Here is a 22,467-nt window from a genome sequence, read left to right on the forward strand (position 1 = left end):
TAACACACAGTGAAATAGTGGCAAAGCCATGAATGCAATTGCCAGGCCAGAGGGTTAGCAGGATAAAGCAGTCTATGAACCCAGCAAGCACTTTGTATGGAAAGATAAATGAACAAGTAGGCATAATCTCCATCCAATAGGTCCAATAGGTCCACATCTTATCCACTGAGAAACATACAATTCACCTTACTTCCCAGCATTATCCAGCACTTTTTTTACCCTATCTGCTGGCAAAGGATAAAGGTCTTCATTCTGGTATTTGTGCAAAGGGTAAAGGTCTTCATTCTAGGATTTGACCAAAGGGTAAAGGTCTTCATTCTAGGATTTGACCAAAGGGTAAAGGTATTCATTCTGGGATTTAAGCAAAGGGTATGGACCGTTATTCTGGGATTTGTGCAAAAGGTAAAGGTCTTTATTCTGGGATTTGTACAGAAGGTAAAGGTTCTGGTATATTTTGTATTTCATGAGGTTCACACTAAGATTCTCTCCATTAAGTGGTAAGCTGACCATACACTAAGTGAATTTTATCTGGCTCCTAATAAGCCTGCCAAAATTCTCTTAGTGGGTGGCTGTTGCCTGATATTCTTGGTCGGGTGGAACGTTGTTAACCAAACAGCATCTGCATCCAAATCAGATGCAGCCAATTTTCGGATTCTGAACAAAATGATCTACAGTATGTGTAGCCAGCCTTATGCTGGCCATACACTAGCAGAAAAATCGGCCGAAAATCTATAATGATGATCGTTCGCCCGATATTTTTATAGTTAGTGGATGACGAACGGCAATCTCTTTCAACTTTTCGGCCTTAAAAAATCTTTTGAGAAATTGGAAATATTTTTGCTGATCTACAGACATTCTTGTGTTTTGTGGCTGCCTCGCCTGAGAACAATCGTGCGACTTTTCTTGTGCATGTGCCAAAACCTTTAACCCGGAAGGTAAACATATTACAGAATGAACATAATAATAGAAATGTACGATCCACGAAAAAATGTTTTATGTAAAGTGCATTTTATTTCCAGGAACGTTCATTGTATTACATGTAGAAGTCACTTTTATGTCATCATTTCCCTTCTGATTTCACGAAAACTAACGATAAAATGGTTAATTTATGTTCATGGAGCGTTTATCTTTCCAAATTTTATGGTTCCATGATGGTAGTATCTTTTGCCATTCCGATAAATCGTTCAATTTTAGAAAACGTGCACAGCAGGTTTTTTCTGCTAGTGTATGGCCAGCATTACTCTCCAAGGTTACAGCTTAGCTCCAGAGAATTTGGCTTAATTAACCACTTGCCGACCGCCGCACGACTATCTACGTCGGCGGTCAGCCCCTCACAGGCAAACTAACGTAGGGCTACGTTGCTTGCTTGTGAGGGTCTAGGGAGCGAGCGCGCGCCCCCGGGGGCGCGCTCCCGCTCCCGCGTGGTCACGGACCCCCCCGCGCGTGTGACCAGCGGACCCGATGTCCGCCGGTCACTCGGCGATCGGCGGGGGAGAGGGAGAATGTCAGGCAGCTTGTGTAAACAAACTGCCTGTCATTCTCCTCGCTGCAAAGACACTGATAAAACGGATCTGGTATGTAGATCCGTTGATCAGTGTCCTTACAGCTAGAGCCACAGCCAATCACAGTAGAAACCACGCCCCTAGGGACACACACAGCCCCTCCCTTCCAAATAAAGTTAACCCCTTCACTACCAGTGTATTTTTACAGTAACAGTGCATATGTATAGCACTGATTACTGTAGAAATGTCACTGGTAACCCCAAAAGTGTCAAAAATGTCAGTCAAGGGTCCGATCTGTCCGCCGCAATGTCGCAGTACCGCAAAAAAAATCGCAGATCGCCGCCATTACGCGTTAAAAAAAAAACAACAAAAATGACAAAAATCTTTCCCTTTGTTAGTAAACGCGATAACTTTTGCGCAAACCAATCAAAATACGCTTTTTGCGATTTTTTTTACCAAACATAGGTAGCATAAAACAAATTGGCCGAAAATTTTTAAAAATTTTGATTTTTACATTTTTTTTGGGGGGAATTTCATATAAAAAAATGTGAAAAATATTGCTATTTTTGCAAAATTGACGCTCTTTTTTTGTTTATAGCGCGTGATCAAAAAATCGCACAGGTGATCAAATACCACCAAAAGAAAGCTCTGTTTGTGGGAAAAAAAGGACGTCAAATTCGTTTAGGTACAGCGTCGCACGACCGCGCAATTGTGCGTTAAATTCACGCAGTGCCGAATCGCAAAATACCCCCTGGTCGGAATGGGGGTAAAATCTTCCGGGGCTTAAGTGGTTAAACAGAAAGCCTGTTTACACATACCGATAAACTTGGGATTACCAGGTAGTGAAAAAGCAAGAATGAAGCGAAGTATGTTACCATGTAGCAATCAATCAGAAATCATTAGTCACTGATGTTAATAGAGTGAAATGCTATTCGATTACTTACAGTGTTTCTTCTCCTGCCTTTTGCCCCAAAGTTTACATTATACAAGGAGATATTTGACTGGTTCTTTTATCGTTTACATGGGATGCTACAATTCAGTTCTCCCCCTAAATACCCCTTAAAAAACAATCCTTACACCAAGAGATAACCCCATATTTAGCTAATAGTGTGGATATTTCCTCTTCCCCTTTCTAATATTTGACAAGTGTGACTGTCACACTATCAGTCAACACAAGCCCCCTGCAGTCACTTTATTCTTGGTAAGCATTCTGGATTTTCTCCAATATAATCTCATTTTCATCCATCATAGAGTCTTTTGGCCTACACCATGGTTCCTCTTTAGGTAAAGTTATCCTCGCTCAGTCTACAGACACTATTTATTCCTGGAGTTATTTAGTAAATTAGTCCATATCACCATCTACTTAGGGCCTTCTATCATCTATATAATTTCTGTTTGGTTCCTCTACATTGATGATATATTATTTCTAAACACCACAATGCCTTTTATCTACACATTTCATTATACCTCTTATCCACATTTTTTCTATCTCTCTAATTACTCTCTGTAGAGACTTTATATTATAGCCTTTATCATAGTTATTAAATGTTCTCATGCACATCTGAGTCTTCATTTCCAAAATCTCTAAGATCTGTCAGCCTTTAGACATTTCTAATATGGGCTTTAAGTGTGTTTCTAAGCTTTTTTCGGGTTTTCATTTCATTTCATTTTCACCGCTTAGATATAAAATCATCATAGATTGTGGGTATTGTTTTTTTTTTTTTTTTTTTTTTTTTTGTAAATGTTACTTACAGTACCATCTGCTGGTAGTAAAATCATGTAAATTTAGCTAACAAAGTGTATGCTTTACAGTGCTTTGATTGTGTACATAATATACATTTTTTATCTGGGTCTTTGCTTGCACCACCACTCTTCTAAGGTGGCAACAATACTAAAGTGAAGTACCTTTGTTGGTCTTCATACCATTCCTTCTGTCCCCTGTGAAAACCCCTTGAAACCTGATCTTAGTCTGTATGTGGGACCTTAATCTCAAGATTAAGCCTGGCTATACCCATCCTGCAACTGTCAAATGTCAGAGCCCATTAAGACAGTGGCACTTGACAGTTCAGTGACAGGGATAGGGCTCCATGTTGACTTTGAGCTCCCACTTGCATCCTGAATCTAGGATCCAAAAATCTCTTTAGGGACACATAATGGTTTAAAGAATAACACAATTACTTACAGGCACCACATGGTCCCTGCACTTTTTAATGGGTAGTAGTAAAATACCACATTATGGTCACTAGACTAGGTGGAATTTGTTTAATAAGAGATACAGTGTAGCAGGACTTAGCAAATAAATGTAACCACTGGTCACCCTTTATCCCCTGTATGGTTGGGAATAAGCAGAAAGGTACAACATTGCAGATACCTTGGGCTTAAGCACTGGAGGGAGAGGTAGGGGAAGGCGAGCAGCCAGGAACAATGCTGCTGTCATGCAGGCCAGGCGCAAGCCATACTGTCAGGATTCACTTTTAGTCTGCTGTGAGTCCAACCAGCTTTAGGTTTTATGTATATTTACTACGGCCACAGGAAAATGTAAAATGCTGCAAAATTATTCTGAACGTTATTCTTCTGCATTCAGGAGAGGGAGGTTGAGGTAGGTTGAACCTCACCTAGCCTCAGCAGCTCCTAAACTCTGCAAAAAGCCTATGTGTACATTGATGCATAGGCTTTTATGTAGATACGTTTAGGAGTTATGGCAAAAAGAAAAAAATTCCCAGAAGCACCCACTGCAGGCTCCTCGTTGTCGCTCTCATACAAAAAGTCTGACGAGTGTCAGTAATGTATTGCCACTGCCATCAATCAGATTTACACCTGCCTGGAAAGTTTTCTGGATTCTGGGTTTTGATACACTAAACACGGAGCAAGATAAGGTTACACAGCACATGCTTTAGGAAGTATCCTCCCAGTGAACATGGTGTGAAGCCCTCAGGAATCTGGCTGCAGTGCATTTCATAGAGCTCTGATAAAGGTAAACAGGGTGAAATTTCAGTCTTTGGCACAGCTACAGTGTTTCTTGGACGGAATTACTTGTTTCCCTTGTTGCTCCTAATTACTCTTTAAAGTGGTTGTAAACTCAAAAAAAAAAAAAAAAAACAGAATTAGACTGAACATTGTATCTAACTCAGCAAAGCAGCAGAACTCTACTGTCCTCACTCTGGCAGGAAAAAGAGCATCCTGTGATCTTCAATCCTCCTCGCTTTTCTACAGTAAAAAAGTCCGACACCTCTTCTTTGAGTGACAGACTTAATGAGGAGACTCACACATGAGCATAAGTGAAGGGGGCATGTCTCCTGCAGCTGGGTTTCCACTACAACAGTAATAGAGAAGACATCTTCCAATCGAGACACTAGTTCTGGTGACACAGGGGATTCACTTCATTTTCAGGGATTTCCTCCCACTTCCTGTTTTGGCTATAGAAGGTAAATTCTCCCAATAGGATACAGATCAAAGGAACAGTTTGGAAAATTCTGTCAAACGAATGATAAATTGAAGGGTTAATGGGCTTCACAACTGTTATAAATGGAACAGCTTGCACTGCGCATGTGTGACAAAATGTACAAAAATAACAGATTCATTTATGTCCACACAGGCACTTGTCAAGGATGCTGACTATACACGCCTATTCCACCCCCTCCTTCCTTCATAAAGCTGTACTATAGCTTCCCCCAATGAATGGAGGAGGCAGACCTTTCATTCATCCATCCTCCATTCATAAGAAGCTTTTCATTGTGGGAAGCTTCTATGAATGAAGGTGGGGGAGGCAAGATAGGCAGGTATAGTCAGTGCACCCCAGAGCACAAACACACATACGTGTATATCAGCAGAGCAGTGGACAGTGTCAGTAGAGCAGAGATTGGTGTCAGAAGGGCAGTAGACGATGTCAGTAGAGCAGTGGATGATGTCAGTAGGGCAGTGGATGGTGTCAGTAGAGCAGAGATTGGGGTCAGTAGGGCAGTAGACGATGTCAGTAGAGCAGAGATTGGTGTCAGTAGGGCAGTGGATGATGTCAGTAGAGCAGTGGATGATGTCAGTAGAGCAGTGGATGATGTCAGTAGAGCAGTGGATGATGTCAGTAGAGCAGTGGATGATGTCAGTAGAGCAGTGATTGGTGTCAGTAGGGCAGTGGATGATGTCAGTAGGGCAGTGGATGATGTCAGTAGAGCAGTGGATGGTGCCAGTAGAGCAGTGATTGGTGCCAGTAGAGCAGTGGATGATGTCAGTAGGGCAGTGGATGATGTCAGTAGAGCAGAGATTGTTGTCAGTAGAGCAGTGATTGGTGCCAGTAGGGCAGTGGATGATGTCAGTAGAGCAGTGGATGATGTCAGTAGAGCAGAGATTGGTGTCAGTAGAGCAGAGATTGGTGTCAGTAGGGCAGTGGATAGTGTCAGTAGGGCAGTGGATGGTGTCAGTAGGGCAGTGCACAGTGTCAGTAGGGCAGTGGATGGTGTCAGTAGGGCAGTGGATGGTGTCAGTAGAGCAGAGTTTGGTGTCAGTAGAGCAGTGGACAGTGTCAGTAGAGCAGAGATTGGTGTCAGTAGGGCAGTGGATAGTGTCAGTAGGGCAGTGGATGGTGTCAGTAGGGCAGTGGACAGTGTCAGTAGGGCAGTGGATGGTGTCAGTAGGGCAGTGGATGGTGTCAGTAGAGCAGAGTTTGGTGTCAGTAGAGCAGTGGACAGAGTCAGTAGAGCAGAGATTGGTGTCAGAAGGGCAGTGGATGATGTCAGTAGAGCAGAGATTGGTGTCAGTAGGGCAGTGGATAGTGTCAGTAGAGCAGAGATTGGTGTCAGTAGGGCAGTGGATGATGTCAGTAGAGCAGAGATTGGTGTCAGTAGAGCAGTGGATGGTGTCAGTAGAGATTGGTGTCAGCAGGGCAGTGGACGATGTCAGTAGAGCAGAGATTAGTGTCAGTAGTGCAGTGGACAGTGTCAGTAGAGCAGAAATTTGTGTCAGCAGGCCAGTGGACGATGTCAGTAGAGCAGAGATTGGTGTCAGTAGAGCAGTGGATGGTGTCAGTAGGGCAGTGGATGGTGTCAGTAGAGCAGAGATTGGTGTCAGTAGAGCAGAGGATGGTGTCAGTAGAGTAGAGATTGGTGTCAGTAGGGCAGTGGATGGTGTCAGTAGGGCAGAGATTGGTGTCAGTAGGGCAGTGGATGGTGTCAGAAGAGCAGAAAATGGTGTCAGCAGGGCAGTGGATGGTATCAGTAGAGCAGAGATTGGTGTCAGTAAAGCAGAGATTGGTGTCAGTAGGGCAGTGGATAGTGTCAGTAGAGCAGAGATTTGTGTCAGTAGGGCCGTGGATTGTGTCAGTAGGGCAGTGGACGGTGTCAGTAGGGCAGAGATTGGTGTCAGTAGGGCAGTGGATGGTGTCAGTAGGGCAGAGATTGGTGTCAGCAGAGCAGTGGATGGTGTCAGTAGGGCAGTGGATAGTGTCAGTAGAGCAGAGATTGGTGTCAGAAGGGCAGTGAATGATGTCAGTAGAGCAGAGATTGGTATCAGTAGGGAAAGGGACGATGTCAGTAGAGCAGAGATTGGTGTCAGTAGAGCAGTGGATGGTGTCAGTAAAGCAGAGATTGGTGTCAGTAGGGCAGTAGAAGATGTCAGTGGAGCAGAGATTGCTGTCAGCAGGGCAGTAGACAATGTCAGTAGAGCAGAGATTGGTGTCAGTAGTGCAGTGGATGGTGCCAGTAGAGTAGAGATTGGTGTCAGCAGGGCAGAGGATGATGTCAGTAGAGTAGAGATTGGTGTCAGCAGGCAGTGGATGGTGTAAGTAGAGTAAAGATTGGTGTCAGTAGGGCAGTGGATGGTGTCAGTGGAGCAGAGATTTGTGTCAGTAGAGCAGTGGATGGTCTCAGTGTTAGTAGAGCAGAGATTGGTGTCAGTAGAGCAGAGATTGGTGTCAGAGCAGTGGATGGTGTCAGTAGAGCAGTGGATGATGTCAGTAGAGCAGAGATTGGTGTCAGTAGAGCAGAGATTGGTGTCAGTAGAGCAGTGGATTGTGTCAGTAGAGCAGTGGATGGTGTCAGAGCAGTGGATGGTGTCAGTAGAGCAGTGGATGATGTCAGTAGAGCAGAGATTGGTGTCAGTAGAGCAGAGATTGGTGTCAGTAGAGCAGTGGATTGTGTCAGTAGAGCAGTGGATGGTGTCAGAGCAGTGGATGGTGTCAGTAGAGCAGAGATTGGTGTCAGAGCAGTGGATGGTGTCAGTAGAGCAGTGGATGATGTCAGTAGAGCAGAGATTGGTGTCAGTAGAGCAGAGATTGGTGTCAGTAGAGCAGAGATTGGTGTCAGTAGAGCAGTGGATTGTGTCAGTAGAGCAGTGGATTGTGTCAGTAGAGCAGTGGATGGTGTCAGTAGGGCAGTGGATGGTGTCAGTAGGGCAGTGGATGGTGTCAGTAGAACAGTGGATGGTGTCAGTAGAGCAGAGATTAGTGTCAGTAGAGCAGAGGACAGTGACAGTAGGGAAGAGGTTGGTGTCAGTGGAGCAGAGATTGATTTCAGTAGGGCAGTGTACAGTGCAGGGCTGCTGTTAGAAATCAGACTACAGACTACCTAGCAGGGTCCCCTCAAGAAAATATTAAAGATATATTTAGCTAAAATTAGAACAAAATCACTATTATCAGACACAAATATAACATAACTCCCATAATTCCTGCTAAATCTCAAAAAAAAAAAAAAAACATGTTAAGCGGAGTTCCACCCAAAAGTGGAACTTCCGCTTTAGGGAGTCCTGACCCCCTGACATGCCACATTTGGCATGTCATTTTTTTGGGGGGGGAGCGCGTACCTAGTTTTGACAGGTACCTGCTCCCACTTCTGCTCGGAGCGCCGCGGCGCCCTGAACGAAAGTTCTCCTCTCCCCCTCCCTCCCTGCAATCTTCTGGGACACGTCAGAGGTCCCAGAAGATTGCCGGCCAATCACGGCGCACAGCGCGACTCGCGCATGCGCAGTGGGTACCCGGCTGTGAAGCCGCAAACTGTCACAGCCGGGTGCCCACAGCAGTGATGCCGGCGCCGAGGGAGAGGGTCGAGGCTTCGGGCGGCCGCATCGCTGGACCGTTGGACAGGTGAGTGAATGGCTGGAACTCCGCTTTAAATAAAAAAGAAGATGAGATGAGAAAAATATACAGTCTGGGCAGTTGGAGCTCAGTGATCAGAGAGACAGAGAGAGAGAAACAAAGTTACAATTTACAAATAAAGTCCTGAGCAGAGATAAGTGCTGGGAGGGGGAGGGGGGCACACACAGGGAGGGGGATTAGTGAGGGACGACTGTCTCTTTCGCAACAGATAAAAGCTGATAGCAGGGAGAGGGACAGATCAGATTCAGGTGCTGGAGGAAGATTTCTGTAATTGTTGTCCATCACTAATCCCCCTCTCTGTGTGGGCCCCCCTGTGTGCTCGGGCGCCCTACAAGAGGGCTGGTGGTCCCCCCCTATCAGCGGCCCTGGTACAGTGTGAGTGGAGCAGAGATTTGTGTCCGTAGGGCAGTGGACGGTGTTTTTATTCATATTATTATTAATTGTATTTTTTATTATTTTCTACAATTTAGTTTTTTCTGTATTTTGCAGTAATTTTTAGGAACCTCCTTGGGGGGGTGGCTTTGGTGAAATGTCAAGGGTTAAAACAGACCCATTATGTCTCATTTTGAGACAGGGAAAGGAACTGAGGACAGAGATTCCTCAGTCCCTTTCTTAGCAGCCTCATCTGCACTGGACAGTGAACAATTGGGAAGTGCTCTGAGCTGAAAGGCTTCCTGTTCATTCACAAACGGAAGCATGGTAAATATAGTTCACTATGCTTCAGTTAAGAATGAACACGGGAGCTATCGGTACAGATCACTCATTGTGTTCATTCAGAAAAGGACGAGACGGTAAATGAAATATTTACTGGCCCCTTACCCTGCTCTCCATCCTGAAACATCTCCCGCAGCAGCCAGCGGGAGAGGAGGGAAGCTGGAAGCACTGCAGGGGGGACACAGGGGGCGCCAGAAAGCAGGGGAAATCGGCACCACACAGGGTGATTAGGTTGTGCCAAGGCACGCCCGACACACCCTGTGTGCACGGCTATGTCCAGCGTCTTTAATTAACGCCCACAGCACCAGAATATTACCTCTCTGGGGGTATGGGGTGGGGACAAAGGGCAGATGATTTAGGTGAAGAGAGCATTCGCCAGCATGAGGGACACATCTCATTCAATGTAAGTACCATACCTGCTGCTGAATAAAATTATTTAAAAATAAAATAAACTTAAGCTTCTTACAAAATGCTGTTTTTTGTAAATTTGTTAGGAGTCCTAGATAACACTAGGTTCTGCTAGGTGTGTCTGTGTATGGGCCTGCATGTGTGGGGTTTGCATGAATACATAGCTTTGTAAATTGTTCATTAAATAACAGGGTGGATAAAAATTGATGATTTTTTAAAAATAAAACATTTTAAAAAAATCTGATTTTTTTGTTATTTAAACCTGATTTGTTTTTATTTAAATCAGATTTTTTTTAGATTTTTATCAAATTTATTTTAATAAAATGCTTTTGGAGTAAAAATCTATCTAAAGATAATTTTCTATTTAAGATACATTAATCATTTTGTTTATTCAGCTTGAAATGGAGCTTAGTTACCTAGCATGAGGCTGTATATTCTGCAACATTTACATTAAGGCCCTGTTCACACCTGAGCGTATTTCAGCTCGTAAAACGCTCGTCTCTGAAGTCTCAAAATGCCCAAAAAGCAAAATCCCATTCATTTCAATGGCCCCTATTCACATATGAGCGTTTTGTCACCTGAAGCAAAACGCCTGAAGCTCAACAAAGTACATGAGCTTCTTTTTTGGCAGATTACAAGCTTTTTTGTTAGATGTCAATGCCTGCTTCCAAACACTTGCAAACAACGCATGAAAAATTTCTGAAAATGTTTCGCTCAGGTGTGAATGGACCCTTAGAGCCGGTTCACATAGGCGCGACCCGACTTGCCGGAGCGACCTGTGAAGTCGCGGCAGCTCGCAGCACGACCTCGGAGCGGCATGCACGGACTTCATATTATTGAAGTCAATGCAGGTCGCTCCAGGTCGCCCCAAAGTAGCTCAGGACCCTTTTTCTAAGTCGGAGCGACTTGTGTCGCTCCTATTAGAGCGGGTCCTGTGCTAATCTATGACAAGTCGCCCCAGTGTGAACCGGCTCTTACACTTTTGGTAAACTCATTTAACCTCCCTGGCGGTATGATTCTTTTGGATTTTAGGTGCTGAAAGCGGTACCATTATTTTAGGTGCTGAAAGCATGTAATTCTTGTGAATGAGCAGCCCAAACCAACTGTATACATTTATTATACATATTATATATATATATATATATATATATATATATATATATATATATATATATATGTATGTATACATATATTATATATATTATATATATATATATATATATATATATATATATATATATATAATGTATACAGTTGGTTTGGGCTGCTCATTCACAAGAATTACGTGTATATATATATATATATATATATATACGTGTGTATATATATATATATATATATATAATATGTGTGTGTGTGTATATATATATATATATATATATATATATATATATATATGTATATGTGTATATATATATACGTATATATATATATATATACTGTATATATATGTATATATATATATATATATATATATATATATATACATATATTTACATAAAAAGTACAGTAAAACTGCAGGAAAGGGCACTGGGGGGTAATGTAATGTGATTTTATTTCATTTTGAACGATATCAGTGTGTTTGGTGCATTTTACATTCGAATTTGCCGCCGGTTCCACCCCCCGGCGGACCTCACGTCGCCGGAGACGGAAGCCGGGGCTCGCAGACGATCGGGAGGAAGCTCCGCCGCCGCACACCGCTCGCAGTCTTCGCTGGATCCCGGAGAAAAGGTAAGTAAAACCTCCTCCAGCATCCAGCGATCTTCTTAGCGCTACCCCGAGTGTGACTCGGGGTTACCGCTTTTGGCACTAAAATCTTACCCCGAGTCACACTCGGGAATACCGCTAGGAAGGTTAATGAATCCAAGCTCTGCAAGCTGAGATAACATGCACTGCATTGATGCAATCACACAATTTCCCACTAACTACCAGCATGAATGAGTCCCCAAATTTAAAGAGCACCTGTCATTTCAAATCCATCATGGCAGCACCTGTTAGCGGGCATCCACTCACCTGCTGCCACCACGCCCCTCACCTTGTTGTGTCACTGCCCCATCACCAGCCGTCCCATTAAAGTGAATGGAAGTGTCAGTGAGTCAACAGTGGATCAGAGGAGGAGTCACTGCGGGACAGAGATGACAGCTGCTCTTTAAAAATGATGATTTAAATTGAGTTGAATTAAATCAAATCCACCCTGGTAAATAAAACGCAATTATCCTTTCACCACGAAAGTCAAACATTTGCCAAATTAGGGGAAAAAGTTACGACAGGTTCTGAGGGTCCACAATTGCGACAAAGAAATTCAGACGAATCGCCACCTACCATTAGAAATGAAAAATCTGTTAATAAATCATTTGGACTGGGTGCTAGAAAGGCCGAGGACACCTTTAATTATATTGTAGATCACATTGTTGCATAAACTGTGATTATGAATTTCACTGCATAGTCTATTGGAAGGATGCCCACAATTACAGGACACCAGGAAGCAGAAATGACTTTAGAAAAACCCGGGTAAGGTCTTCATCATAACCATAATACAGGAATCACTTAATATTTCTAAATGCAAATGGAAAATAACATTTACAAATGACAATGCCTTTTAGTTCCATGCAGGTCTTCCAGAATTCCAGTCTATTTTCAAGTCTAACAGCTGTTCATTTTAACAGCCGAGTCATTATGCAGCCAAATAGAAGTGGGAAGCAGAGCAGTCAGAGCTCCTAAAAGAAGAATAATGAGTGCGAGCGATGCAATGTATAGGATTGCCGCCACTGAGACTAGGACATAACCAGGGCCATTCCACATACACATATCCACCACCACACTTAAAGGGGAAAAAGAATGGCATAAAGTGTCTCTGCAGAAAATGTTGGCATAACACAAAGCATATGACTGACACGTTCATGATGTAAGTTAACAAATAGGGGACCCCTGTACTGCATCTGCATCATTGTACATATATATTGCGTCCTGAATGCCGTGGTAAAGTAAATACTGTAGATACTTTGCAGCATTCAAGCCTTGGGCTTGCTTTTGTTTCATCCTTTAGTACCAAAAATCCTAATAAATCAACTCGATGTTGTCTTATTTGGTCCTTATGTATAGGAGTTGTTGAAACTGGTTTTATAGGTTCCTTTGGGGCTCGGACATATCTTTATAGCCTGACATTTTTTAATAGAATAGCAGCATGGTTGAGTGCTGCTGTGTGTGTGTATAAAATAAATACATATATATATAATATATACAGTGGGTAAAATAAGTATTGAACACGTCACCATTTTTCTAGGTAAATATATTTCTAAAGGTGCGATCATGTCAGTAATAACCCATGCTAGCCATACATACAACTAAAACAAATGAGTTCAGAATTTAAGTTATGTGCAATAAAATGGAACGGCACAGGGAAAAAGTAAGGGAGGTGCAAAAAGGCATGGAAAGCCAAGACACCAGCTGAAATCTATCAGTAATCAGAAAGCAATTCTGGCCCCTGTCCGTGTAAATTAATATCAGCTGGTTCATTCTCAACTGATGGCCTATAAAAAGGTGTCACACAAGAAACATCTCATGATGGGTAAAAGCAAAGCGCTCTCTTAAGACCTTCACAACCTTATCGTTGCATAACATACTGATGACATTGGTTACTGCAGGATTTCTAAACTTCTGAATGTTCCAGTGAGCACTGTTAAGGTCATAATCCAGAAGTGGAAAGAACAGAATTTCACCATAAAATAGCTACGACCAGGTGTTCCTCGCAATATTTCTGGCAGAGGCGTGAAAATAATTATCAGAAGAGTTGTCCAAGAGCCATGGACCAATTGTGGAGAGCTTCAGAATGACCTGGAATTAGTAGGTACAATTGTTTCAAAGAAAACAATAAGTAATGCACTCAACTGCCATGGCCTGTATGCACGCTCAGCACACAAGACTACATTGCTGAAGAAAAAGCATGCACAACATTTAGACAAGCCTGTGAAATACTGGGAGAATACAGCCTAGTCAGATGAGACCAAAATTGAACTCTTTGGATGCCATAATACGCACCATGTTTGGAGGTCAAATGGCACTGCGCATCACCCCAAAAACACCATACCAACAGTGCAGTTTGGAGGTAGGAACATCATGATGTGGGGCTGTTATTCAGCATACAGTAGTGGCAAACTTCATATCATTGAAGGAAGGATGAATAGAAAAATGTACCAAGACATTCTTGATATAAATATGCTGCCATCTACCAGAATGATGAAGATGAAACGAGGGTGGACAATGACTACTAAAAACAAAGCCAAGGAAACTCTCAATTAGTTTCAAAGAATATAAAGTTGCTAGAATGGACGAGCCAATCACCTGATTTAAAGCCTATAGAAAATATATGGAAAGAACTAAAGATCAGAGTTCTTACAAGAGGCCCATGGAACCTTCAAGATTTGAAGACTGTGGGGAAGAATGGGCCAAAATCACACCAGAACAATGCATGTGACTAATTTCTCTATATAGGAGGCATCTTGAAGCTGTCATTACCAACAAAGGAAGTATTAAATACATTTTAGTTAGCATGTTCAATACTTTTTCCAGTGTCATTCCATTTTATTACACCTAACCTAATTTCTGAACTTTTTGGTTTCTTTGTATGTATGGATTCAGTGGCGTAGCGTGGGTTGTCAGCGCCCGGGGCAAGGCAAGTAATTTGCACCCCCTAACCTGTGGAGTTTTAGCACTCAATGAGTCCCTTCGACTAGCTGTTTCCACAGGTGTGAGGTATTCTTTTGACCCCCAACATAAAAGCAGAAGGGAGGAGAAACAGCAGTACACTGAGCATCCCAGTGAATGGCTGTGCAGGAGGGGAGTGTCAGAACAAGTCTGATCATTGGAGGAAAGCAGGCTGAGTTCCCACCCAGCATAGCTAGAAGACTGACCAGGGTGTGGTCAGTTTATAATAGGAAAGCAGAGGGACTAGCAGGATCACCAGGAATTTCACACAAAAGAAGCAATACAAAGAGAACAGGATACTTTTTCACACCAGTACAGGGTACAGAAGGCACATATCAGGAATATGAAGCATTGAGGTATAAAGGATTTAAATGATTTAAATGATGAATCCTGCTATTTAATGTATGTCCCTCAGGGCATTTAAGGGGTGAAATGATGAATCCTGCAATGTGATGCATATCCCTAAGGGCATTTGGCATGTTAGGGGTTAAACAATACCCCTTACATGCTGGATGCCTTGAGGGATACATTACATAGATAGGCAGGTTTCATCATTTAACCTCTTACATGCCGGATGCCCTGAGGGATACATTACATAGGCAGGAGTAACTATTAAACCGTTAAATAAATTATTCTGTTTTGTAATGCACAATGCACGTCTCTCAGGGCATTTGGCAAGTAAGAAGTTAGCCGGCGCATGCACAGATGCTTCTCACAGGGTCTCGGGAATGTTTGCTTGCTGAAAGCCTGTAGCACGTGATGCCTCATACTCTAACTCCTCGTCTGCTCTGGCTGGCTCCAGGGCTGTCCCCCTCCCCAGAACGTGATTATCCACCCCCGGAAACACGGCTCTCAGGTCTCCCCGGCTTTTTGTTATCTTCATCTGCTCTGCTGTGGCCACACTGCCAGACTGGCTGCCACAACGGGGAAATCAGAGACCCGGTCTAGAGTGGAAGAGAGGGAGACGGGGACACCACAGCTCGGACAGCGAGCAGCAGGCGGGACTTCAAGAGCAATGGTTTGCGCATGTGCCACCCACGATCCCAGACAGGCCAGCCCTGCCGCCGTCACATGACCCCATCAGCCCAATCACAGGGCGCCCGCCGCCCATTGTGAGCCTGAACGGTTACCTCTCCAGCCAATGTGAGCTGCGGCCCTGGGTGTGATAACTGACACATTGAGAACTCCGGCATCTTTGTTTGGTTGTTTTATTGTAGTTTTAGGGGATGGGAGAAGGGAATGAGTGGGATACTCCTTTAGGCTCGACTAAATACAACTTGGGACTTTCTTAGGAAAATGTCTGTTAATGCTGTCTCGACGCCAGCCGACGCCAGCCAACGCTCACTGACGCTCAGAACACACTGTAACTTGAATCAAGTGCTAGATCCTCGACCTTGAGTCTAGAAGATCCAGGACTATAGAACAATGAGCTACGGACACTGCTGTACTGCAATGTCACTAACTTCCTCCCCAGCCTTGCACTGGCTTGAGGTAGACTGTTGTGAAATCCTGTATGGCTGCAACTCTCAACTAAGACACTGTACACTGTCTCTTCAGGGCCCAAACTGCAGGTACCCCCTTTAACTCTTCAGGGTCCCCTGACTAGGTACCCCCTCTGTCACTTCAGAGTCCTCTGACTAGGTACCCCCTCTGTCACTTCAGAGTCCTCTGACTAGGTACCCCCTTGGATCCTAGAACCTTCTCCGGAGTGGTCCCCACTGACTTTAGGCAGACCCCCCAGGGGCAATCCTCAGTACTCACGACCTGTGTAGGCTTTCCTGGGACTGGACCCCTCTCGCTCTCCGCTGGTTCTCAGCACACCGGATCCCCCTCAGCTCAACTCAGCAATCTCTGGATTCTCAGGCAGCACCCGAGACATCCACCTCCTCTGACAGGAGGAGAGACAGCCGTATTCTCCCTCCTGGGACTCTGCTTCCCACCAAAGACAATGAGTCATGCTCTCCCTCAAACTTATACCCACTCCCAGAATCCTTTGCGGCAGAATCTGCCTTCTGGGGTAGTTACAAGCCCGAATGTTTTCCTGATTGGGTTTCCTCCACTGCCTATGAGAAATCACAGAGCCAGTGCGGAGACTCCCCATTCAGCAGACACACCTGGAAACCATGACACCCTACTAAAAGAAATCATGGCCCTATATATATATATATATCTCACAATGGGTAAGTGCTTTGTATCTCCGCCTAGCAGCACTAGGGTTGCCGGCTTGAATCACAACCATAGCACTACCTGCCTAGAGTTTGTATGTTCTCCCTGTGCCTGCATGGGTTTCCTCCGGGTACTACGGTTTCCTCTCACACTCCAAAAACATGCTGGTAGGCTTAACTGATTCATGTCTAAATTGGCCCTAATATGTGTATGAATGTGAATTAGGGACCTTAGACTGTAATCTCCTTGAGGGCAGGGACTGATGTGAATGTACAATGTATATGTAAAGGGCTGCATAAATTGACGGCAGTATATATAACTATAATAAATAAATATCTCCCTGTGAACATACAGTGTATGCAAGTTATCTTCTACTATTCTTCATGTATAAGATTTGTGGGAAATTGTTTATATTGCTAAATGTGCTGTGTATGTGAATACAATAACATACATAAAAATAGAAATGAGCAAAATCTACAGAACCAACAAAGCCCTGATTGCACACAGATCTTTGTATCAGATATTGAAGAATAGTGTTTCCTATACACTCATTTGTTTATGGTAGACTGTCCTTTAGTTAATCAAGCCATGTTGTCCCAGATAGTGGAGGGCAGGATTTGCCTAGGAAGGAAATATTGTATTACAGTCATTAAAGACATGTGAAGAGGCATGTAGAAGTGAGGACTAATCTCAGCTAACAGCACAGACTTCTAGTAATTCCGCTCCCTTTATCCAGCTCACATATCATTTAAGCTGAATTGACTGTACTGGAGGCTTTTCTCCACCTTGTACCTGTTTGTGCTTGTCTGTCTATATAGTAGTGAATACAAATGTTATTTTAATAAAAAAGAAGAGCGGAAAGAGAATAATACAATGAAAAAGAGAGAGAAATGCACAGACAGATGTTGTAAGTCTGTAACATGTGAAAACACACTGATATTATTCAGCAGATGGAAAGCTGCAGCTGCAGAGCTGACATCCCACATACACAGTACATGCTGCCCTAGTAATAACAAGGATCTCTGCAATCCTTCCTGTCTAGTATTAGGTGGGGGTGTCTAAGGACATTTAGGGTCAGCTGCCTACTGAAAGGGAAATCCTATGTCAAACAATGTACAAGCACTACCTATTACTACTGATAAGTGCTAGAGCAAACACTGATCCTCATCGCATCACTGATCATTTAATTACTGATTGTCATCACTTTGCATTACTAATCATCACCACACTACTAATCATCACTGATCATCAATAAATCACTGATCGTCATCACTTTACTAATCATCACTGATCATCATTACATCACTAATCATCTCATTAGTGATCATCATCACTTTGCATCACTGGTCATCACCACATTACTAATCATCACTGATCATCATTACATCACTGATCATCATCATATCACTGATCATATCCTTATTGATCATCATCACATCACTGTTCATTACCACATTACTAGTCATCACTGATCATTAATACATCACTGATCACCATCACATTACTGATCATTACTGATCATCATCGCATTTCTTATCATCACTGATCACATCATTGATCATCCTCACATCACATCACTGATCATCATCACACCATTGATTATCATCACATTGCATCATTGATCATCATCACATCACTGACCATCACTGATCATTATCACATTACTGATCATAACTTATCAGCAATGCATCACTGATCAAAACTGATCCTTATCACATTACTGAAAATCATCAATACATTACTAGCCATCATTACATTGCTGATCATCACTGATCATCATCACATTACTGATCATCACTGATCATATCATTGATCATTATTACATCACATCACATGACTCATCATCACATCACTTGACTGATCATCATCACATCATTGATTATCGTCACATTGCATTACTGATCATCATCACATCACTGGCCATCACCACTTTACTGATCATAACTGATCATCAATACATCGCTAACCATAACTGATCATTGTCACATTACAGATCATCAATACATTACTGACCATCACTACATCGCTGATCATCACTGATAATCATCACATCACTGATCATGATCACATTATTGATCATAACATCACTGATCATAACTGATCATTGTCACATTACTGATCATCACTACATTACTGACCATCACTACATCATCACTAGTAATCCTCTCACTACTGATCATGACTAATCACATCATTGATCATCATCACCTTACTGATCATCACCACTTCACATCATGATCACATTACTGATCATAACATCACTGATCATAACTGATCATTGTCACATTACTGATTAGCAATACATTACTGACCATCACTACATCGCTGATTACCACTGATAATCATCCCACAACTTATTATCATTGATCATCATCACATCACTGATCATTATTACATTACTGATCATAACATCATTGATCATAACTGATCATTGTCACATTACTGATCATCAATACATTACTGACCACCACTGCATCGCTGATTATCACATTACTGATCATAATTGATCATAAATACATCACTGATCATAACTGATCATTGTCACATTACTGATCATCAATACATTACTGACCATCACTATATCATCACTAATAATCATCCCACTACTGATCATCGCTGATCACATCATTGATCATCACCACTTCACATTACTGATCATTATTACATTATTGATCATAACATTAGTGATCATAGTTGATCATTGTCACATTACTGATCATCGATAGTTACTGACCATCACTACATCGCTGATTATCACTGATAATCATCCCACAACTTATTATCATTGATCATCATCACATCACTGATCATTATTACATTACTGATCATAACATCATTGATCATAACTGAACATTGTCACATTACTGATCATCAATACATTACTGACCATCACTGATATTCATCTCACTACTGATCATAATTGATCACATCAATAATCATCATCACATCACATATCTTCATTATCACATTAAATCATTGATTATTATCACATCACTAATCAGTACATCACTGATCATTATCACATCACTAATTATCAATGTATCACTGATCTTACTAATGATCGCATCACATCGCTGACCATAATCCCATCAGTAATCAGTGATCACATCATGAATGAACATCACAGTGAATTGCACCTTGTGCCCCCTGGAGTCATTGAACCCAGTGGGTGTTATGTGACAGCCCAATGACCTATAGTACATACTGAGAGGACTGTACTCACCACCCGCACTGTCTGTCCGGAGACCTCCTGATCGGAGGACTTGTCTGCTACTGCTGGGCTGAGAAGCCAGTTGCTGGGACAAGGACTTGGAGGGAGACCTGAGTCTGGACTGTCCAGCACCCTGTCCCCCTTCTTCTTCATGTCCAGCAGCTCGGGGACATCCTGTAAGGCTAGCCTGCCAACCATAGCTGCCTGTGCTCCAGGCTGTGCTGTGTGGGTGAAGGTGTCAGTGAGACTGGTGTAGAGAGGAGGTCTGTCAGTGTACTCAGTGTACAGATCCGCCCCATATGCCTCCCCTGAGCCTCCTTCCAGCTGGACTTGCAGCCTTTATTATTAAGCTGGAGTTAATTGTTAATATGCAGGCATGACAGTTCTCACGCCTCAGGACACTGACATAATAGATCCCCTTTCCTAAAATGGGATTAGTGTGTGCCTGCCTGTGTGTGTGTGCCTTACTGCTCTGCTGTATGGCATGTTGGCATTGGATCACTCCCTATTCACTCTGTACCAGGACTGATGGCTGTGAAGTCACCACTAGTCTATGATAGGGTTGCCATCTCATCCCTTTAATCCAGGACACATATTAATTATACAGGTTCTGTGTCCTGTGTTCTGTGTCCTGGATTAAAGGGATGAGGTGGCAACCCTAATCCATAAGTGTCACCGTCCCAATGACTGGTGGCAGCCAGCCACATGGGGGGCCAATCAATAAGACGTCTGTCTGTGTGGATGCGGTCAGAAACCTTGCACCAAATTCACTTTTCATTGTTAAAGTGACGCTAAACAATATCCGAAAGGCTCATTTACACTAGCGTTAGCCTTCTAAAGGGCAATCCGAGGTGGATCGCTCTTCAGAGGCATTTGACAGGCAGTGTGGAAGTGTTGTGTCATTTCCTCACCACCTGTTTAGCCCCTAAAGCAAGCACCACTGCGATGCAACGCATGCATTGCGCTTGTGGGACAATTGCAGTGCAGCTCCATTCACCGGAATGCAATAGAGCAGTAATGGCGAACCTTGGCACCCCAAATGTTTTGGAAATACATTTCCCATGATGCTCAGCTACACTGCAGAGTGCTTGAGCATCATGGGAAATGTAGTTCCAAAACATCTGGAGTGCCAAGGTTCGCCATCACTGCAATAGAGGGTTTAGGAAAGCAAAGCATTGTCGCCACAGCATGTGTACATCTCATCTGCTGCCTTCGCAGCTTAGCCACTTCAGCACTGGAAGCTTTTACCCCCAGGCCATTTTTTGCAAATCGGCACTGCGTTGCTTTAACTGACAATTGCACAGTCATGTGACACTGTACCCAAATACAATTGATGTCCTTTTTTTCCCTATAGAGCTTTCTTTTTGTGGTATTTGATTACCTCTGTGGTTTTTAGTTTTTGCGCTATAAACAAAAAAAAGAGCATCAGCGCCGGTTCACATTGCAGCGACACTACTTCGCACCCCGACCTCCGAGGTCGCGGTGCGAGCAGCGCGCCGCGACCTCGGAGCGGCAGCCACGGACTTCATAACATTGAAGTCTATGGCGGTCGCCTCTGGGTCGCCCCAAAGAAGCTCCGGACCCTTTTTCTAGGTCAGAGCGACTTGTGTCGCTCCTATTAGAACGGGTCCGCAGCTTCCCTATGGGAGGCGACCTGTGAGGCGACCAGGTCGCCTCACAGGTCGCCCTAGTGTGAACCGGCACTCAATGTTTTCTACTTTCTGCTATAAAATATTCCCAATAAAAACATTTAAAAAAATCTAATTTTTTTTTATCAGTTTAGGCCAATTTGTATTCTGCTACATATTTTTAGTAAAAAAAAAATTTCCAAAAAGCGTATAATGAATGATTGGTCTGCACAAAAGTTATCGCGTCTACAAACTATTTATTTTGATTTTTTTTACTAGTAATGGCGGTGATCTGCAATTTTTAGCAGGACTGCGACATTGCGGCGGACAGATTAGACACCTAACTGACATTTTTGACACTTTTGAGGGGACCAGTGACATTATTACAGTAAGTGTGTTCCCTATTTGTGTTTTCTAACTGTTTTGGGGATGGATTGAACAAAGGCAGAGAGAGAGATCCATGATTCAGCTTAGCTGAATCACATGATCTTTCCCTGCCTCTCTGACAGGAGAGCTGTCTTGCATTGTTTACATACCAGACGGCTCTCCTGTCAGTATTACCGATGATCGTGGGAGGCCGGCGGCGATTGAGCCCGATCCTCCCGCAGTCTGATTAGATGCAGATTAGACACAACGGGAGCGCGGCTCCGGCTACGCGCGTGTGTGCATCGCCAAAACCACGTGCACGCAATCACGTAGTTCTACGTGATTATGCACAGCCGAGCCGCCTTGCCATAGTAAATCTGCGTGGGGAGGTCAGCAAATGGTTAAAGGAGTTGTAAAGTCTCAAGGTTTTTCACCTAAAAACCATTTTATGCATTAAGGTGAAAAAGTTTCTTGGTTGTAGCTATCCCCTAGACCACCCATTATTCTTACCTGAACATGAACGTTCCAGCGACGAGCACAAGCCCAGTAGTTTCAGCCGCTGTCTTGGGTCCTCATTGGATAGATTGATAGCAGCGGGAGCCATTGGCTCCCGCTGCTGTCAATCAAATCCAGTGATATGGAGGGCGGGACCTAGTCCCACTGTCTGTGTCAATGGATGAGGCAGCA

At 43.3% G+C, this 22,467-nt stretch overlaps 1 protein-coding gene across 1 annotated transcript in view; it reads right to left on the bottom strand.

The window, feature by feature from the left end:
* RFLNB (refilin B) overlaps positions 1-20,044 on the bottom strand; it is a 37,433-nt gene extending 17,389 nt beyond the window's left edge. The window contains exon 1 of the mRNA XM_082246877.1: positions 19,799-20,044. Coding sequence (XP_082103003.1) covers positions 19,799-19,984 — 186 coding nt within the window. The 5' untranslated portion in view covers positions 19,985-20,044. The remainder of the gene's footprint in view (positions 1-19,798) is intronic.
* Positions 20,045-22,467: the final 2,423 nt, after the last annotated feature.

This window comes from Pelophylax lessonae, assembly GCF_965119305.1.
Source record: "Pelophylax lessonae genome assembly, chromosome: 2".
Taxonomy (NCBI): Eukaryota; Metazoa; Chordata; class Amphibia; order Anura; family Ranidae; genus Pelophylax; species Pelophylax lessonae.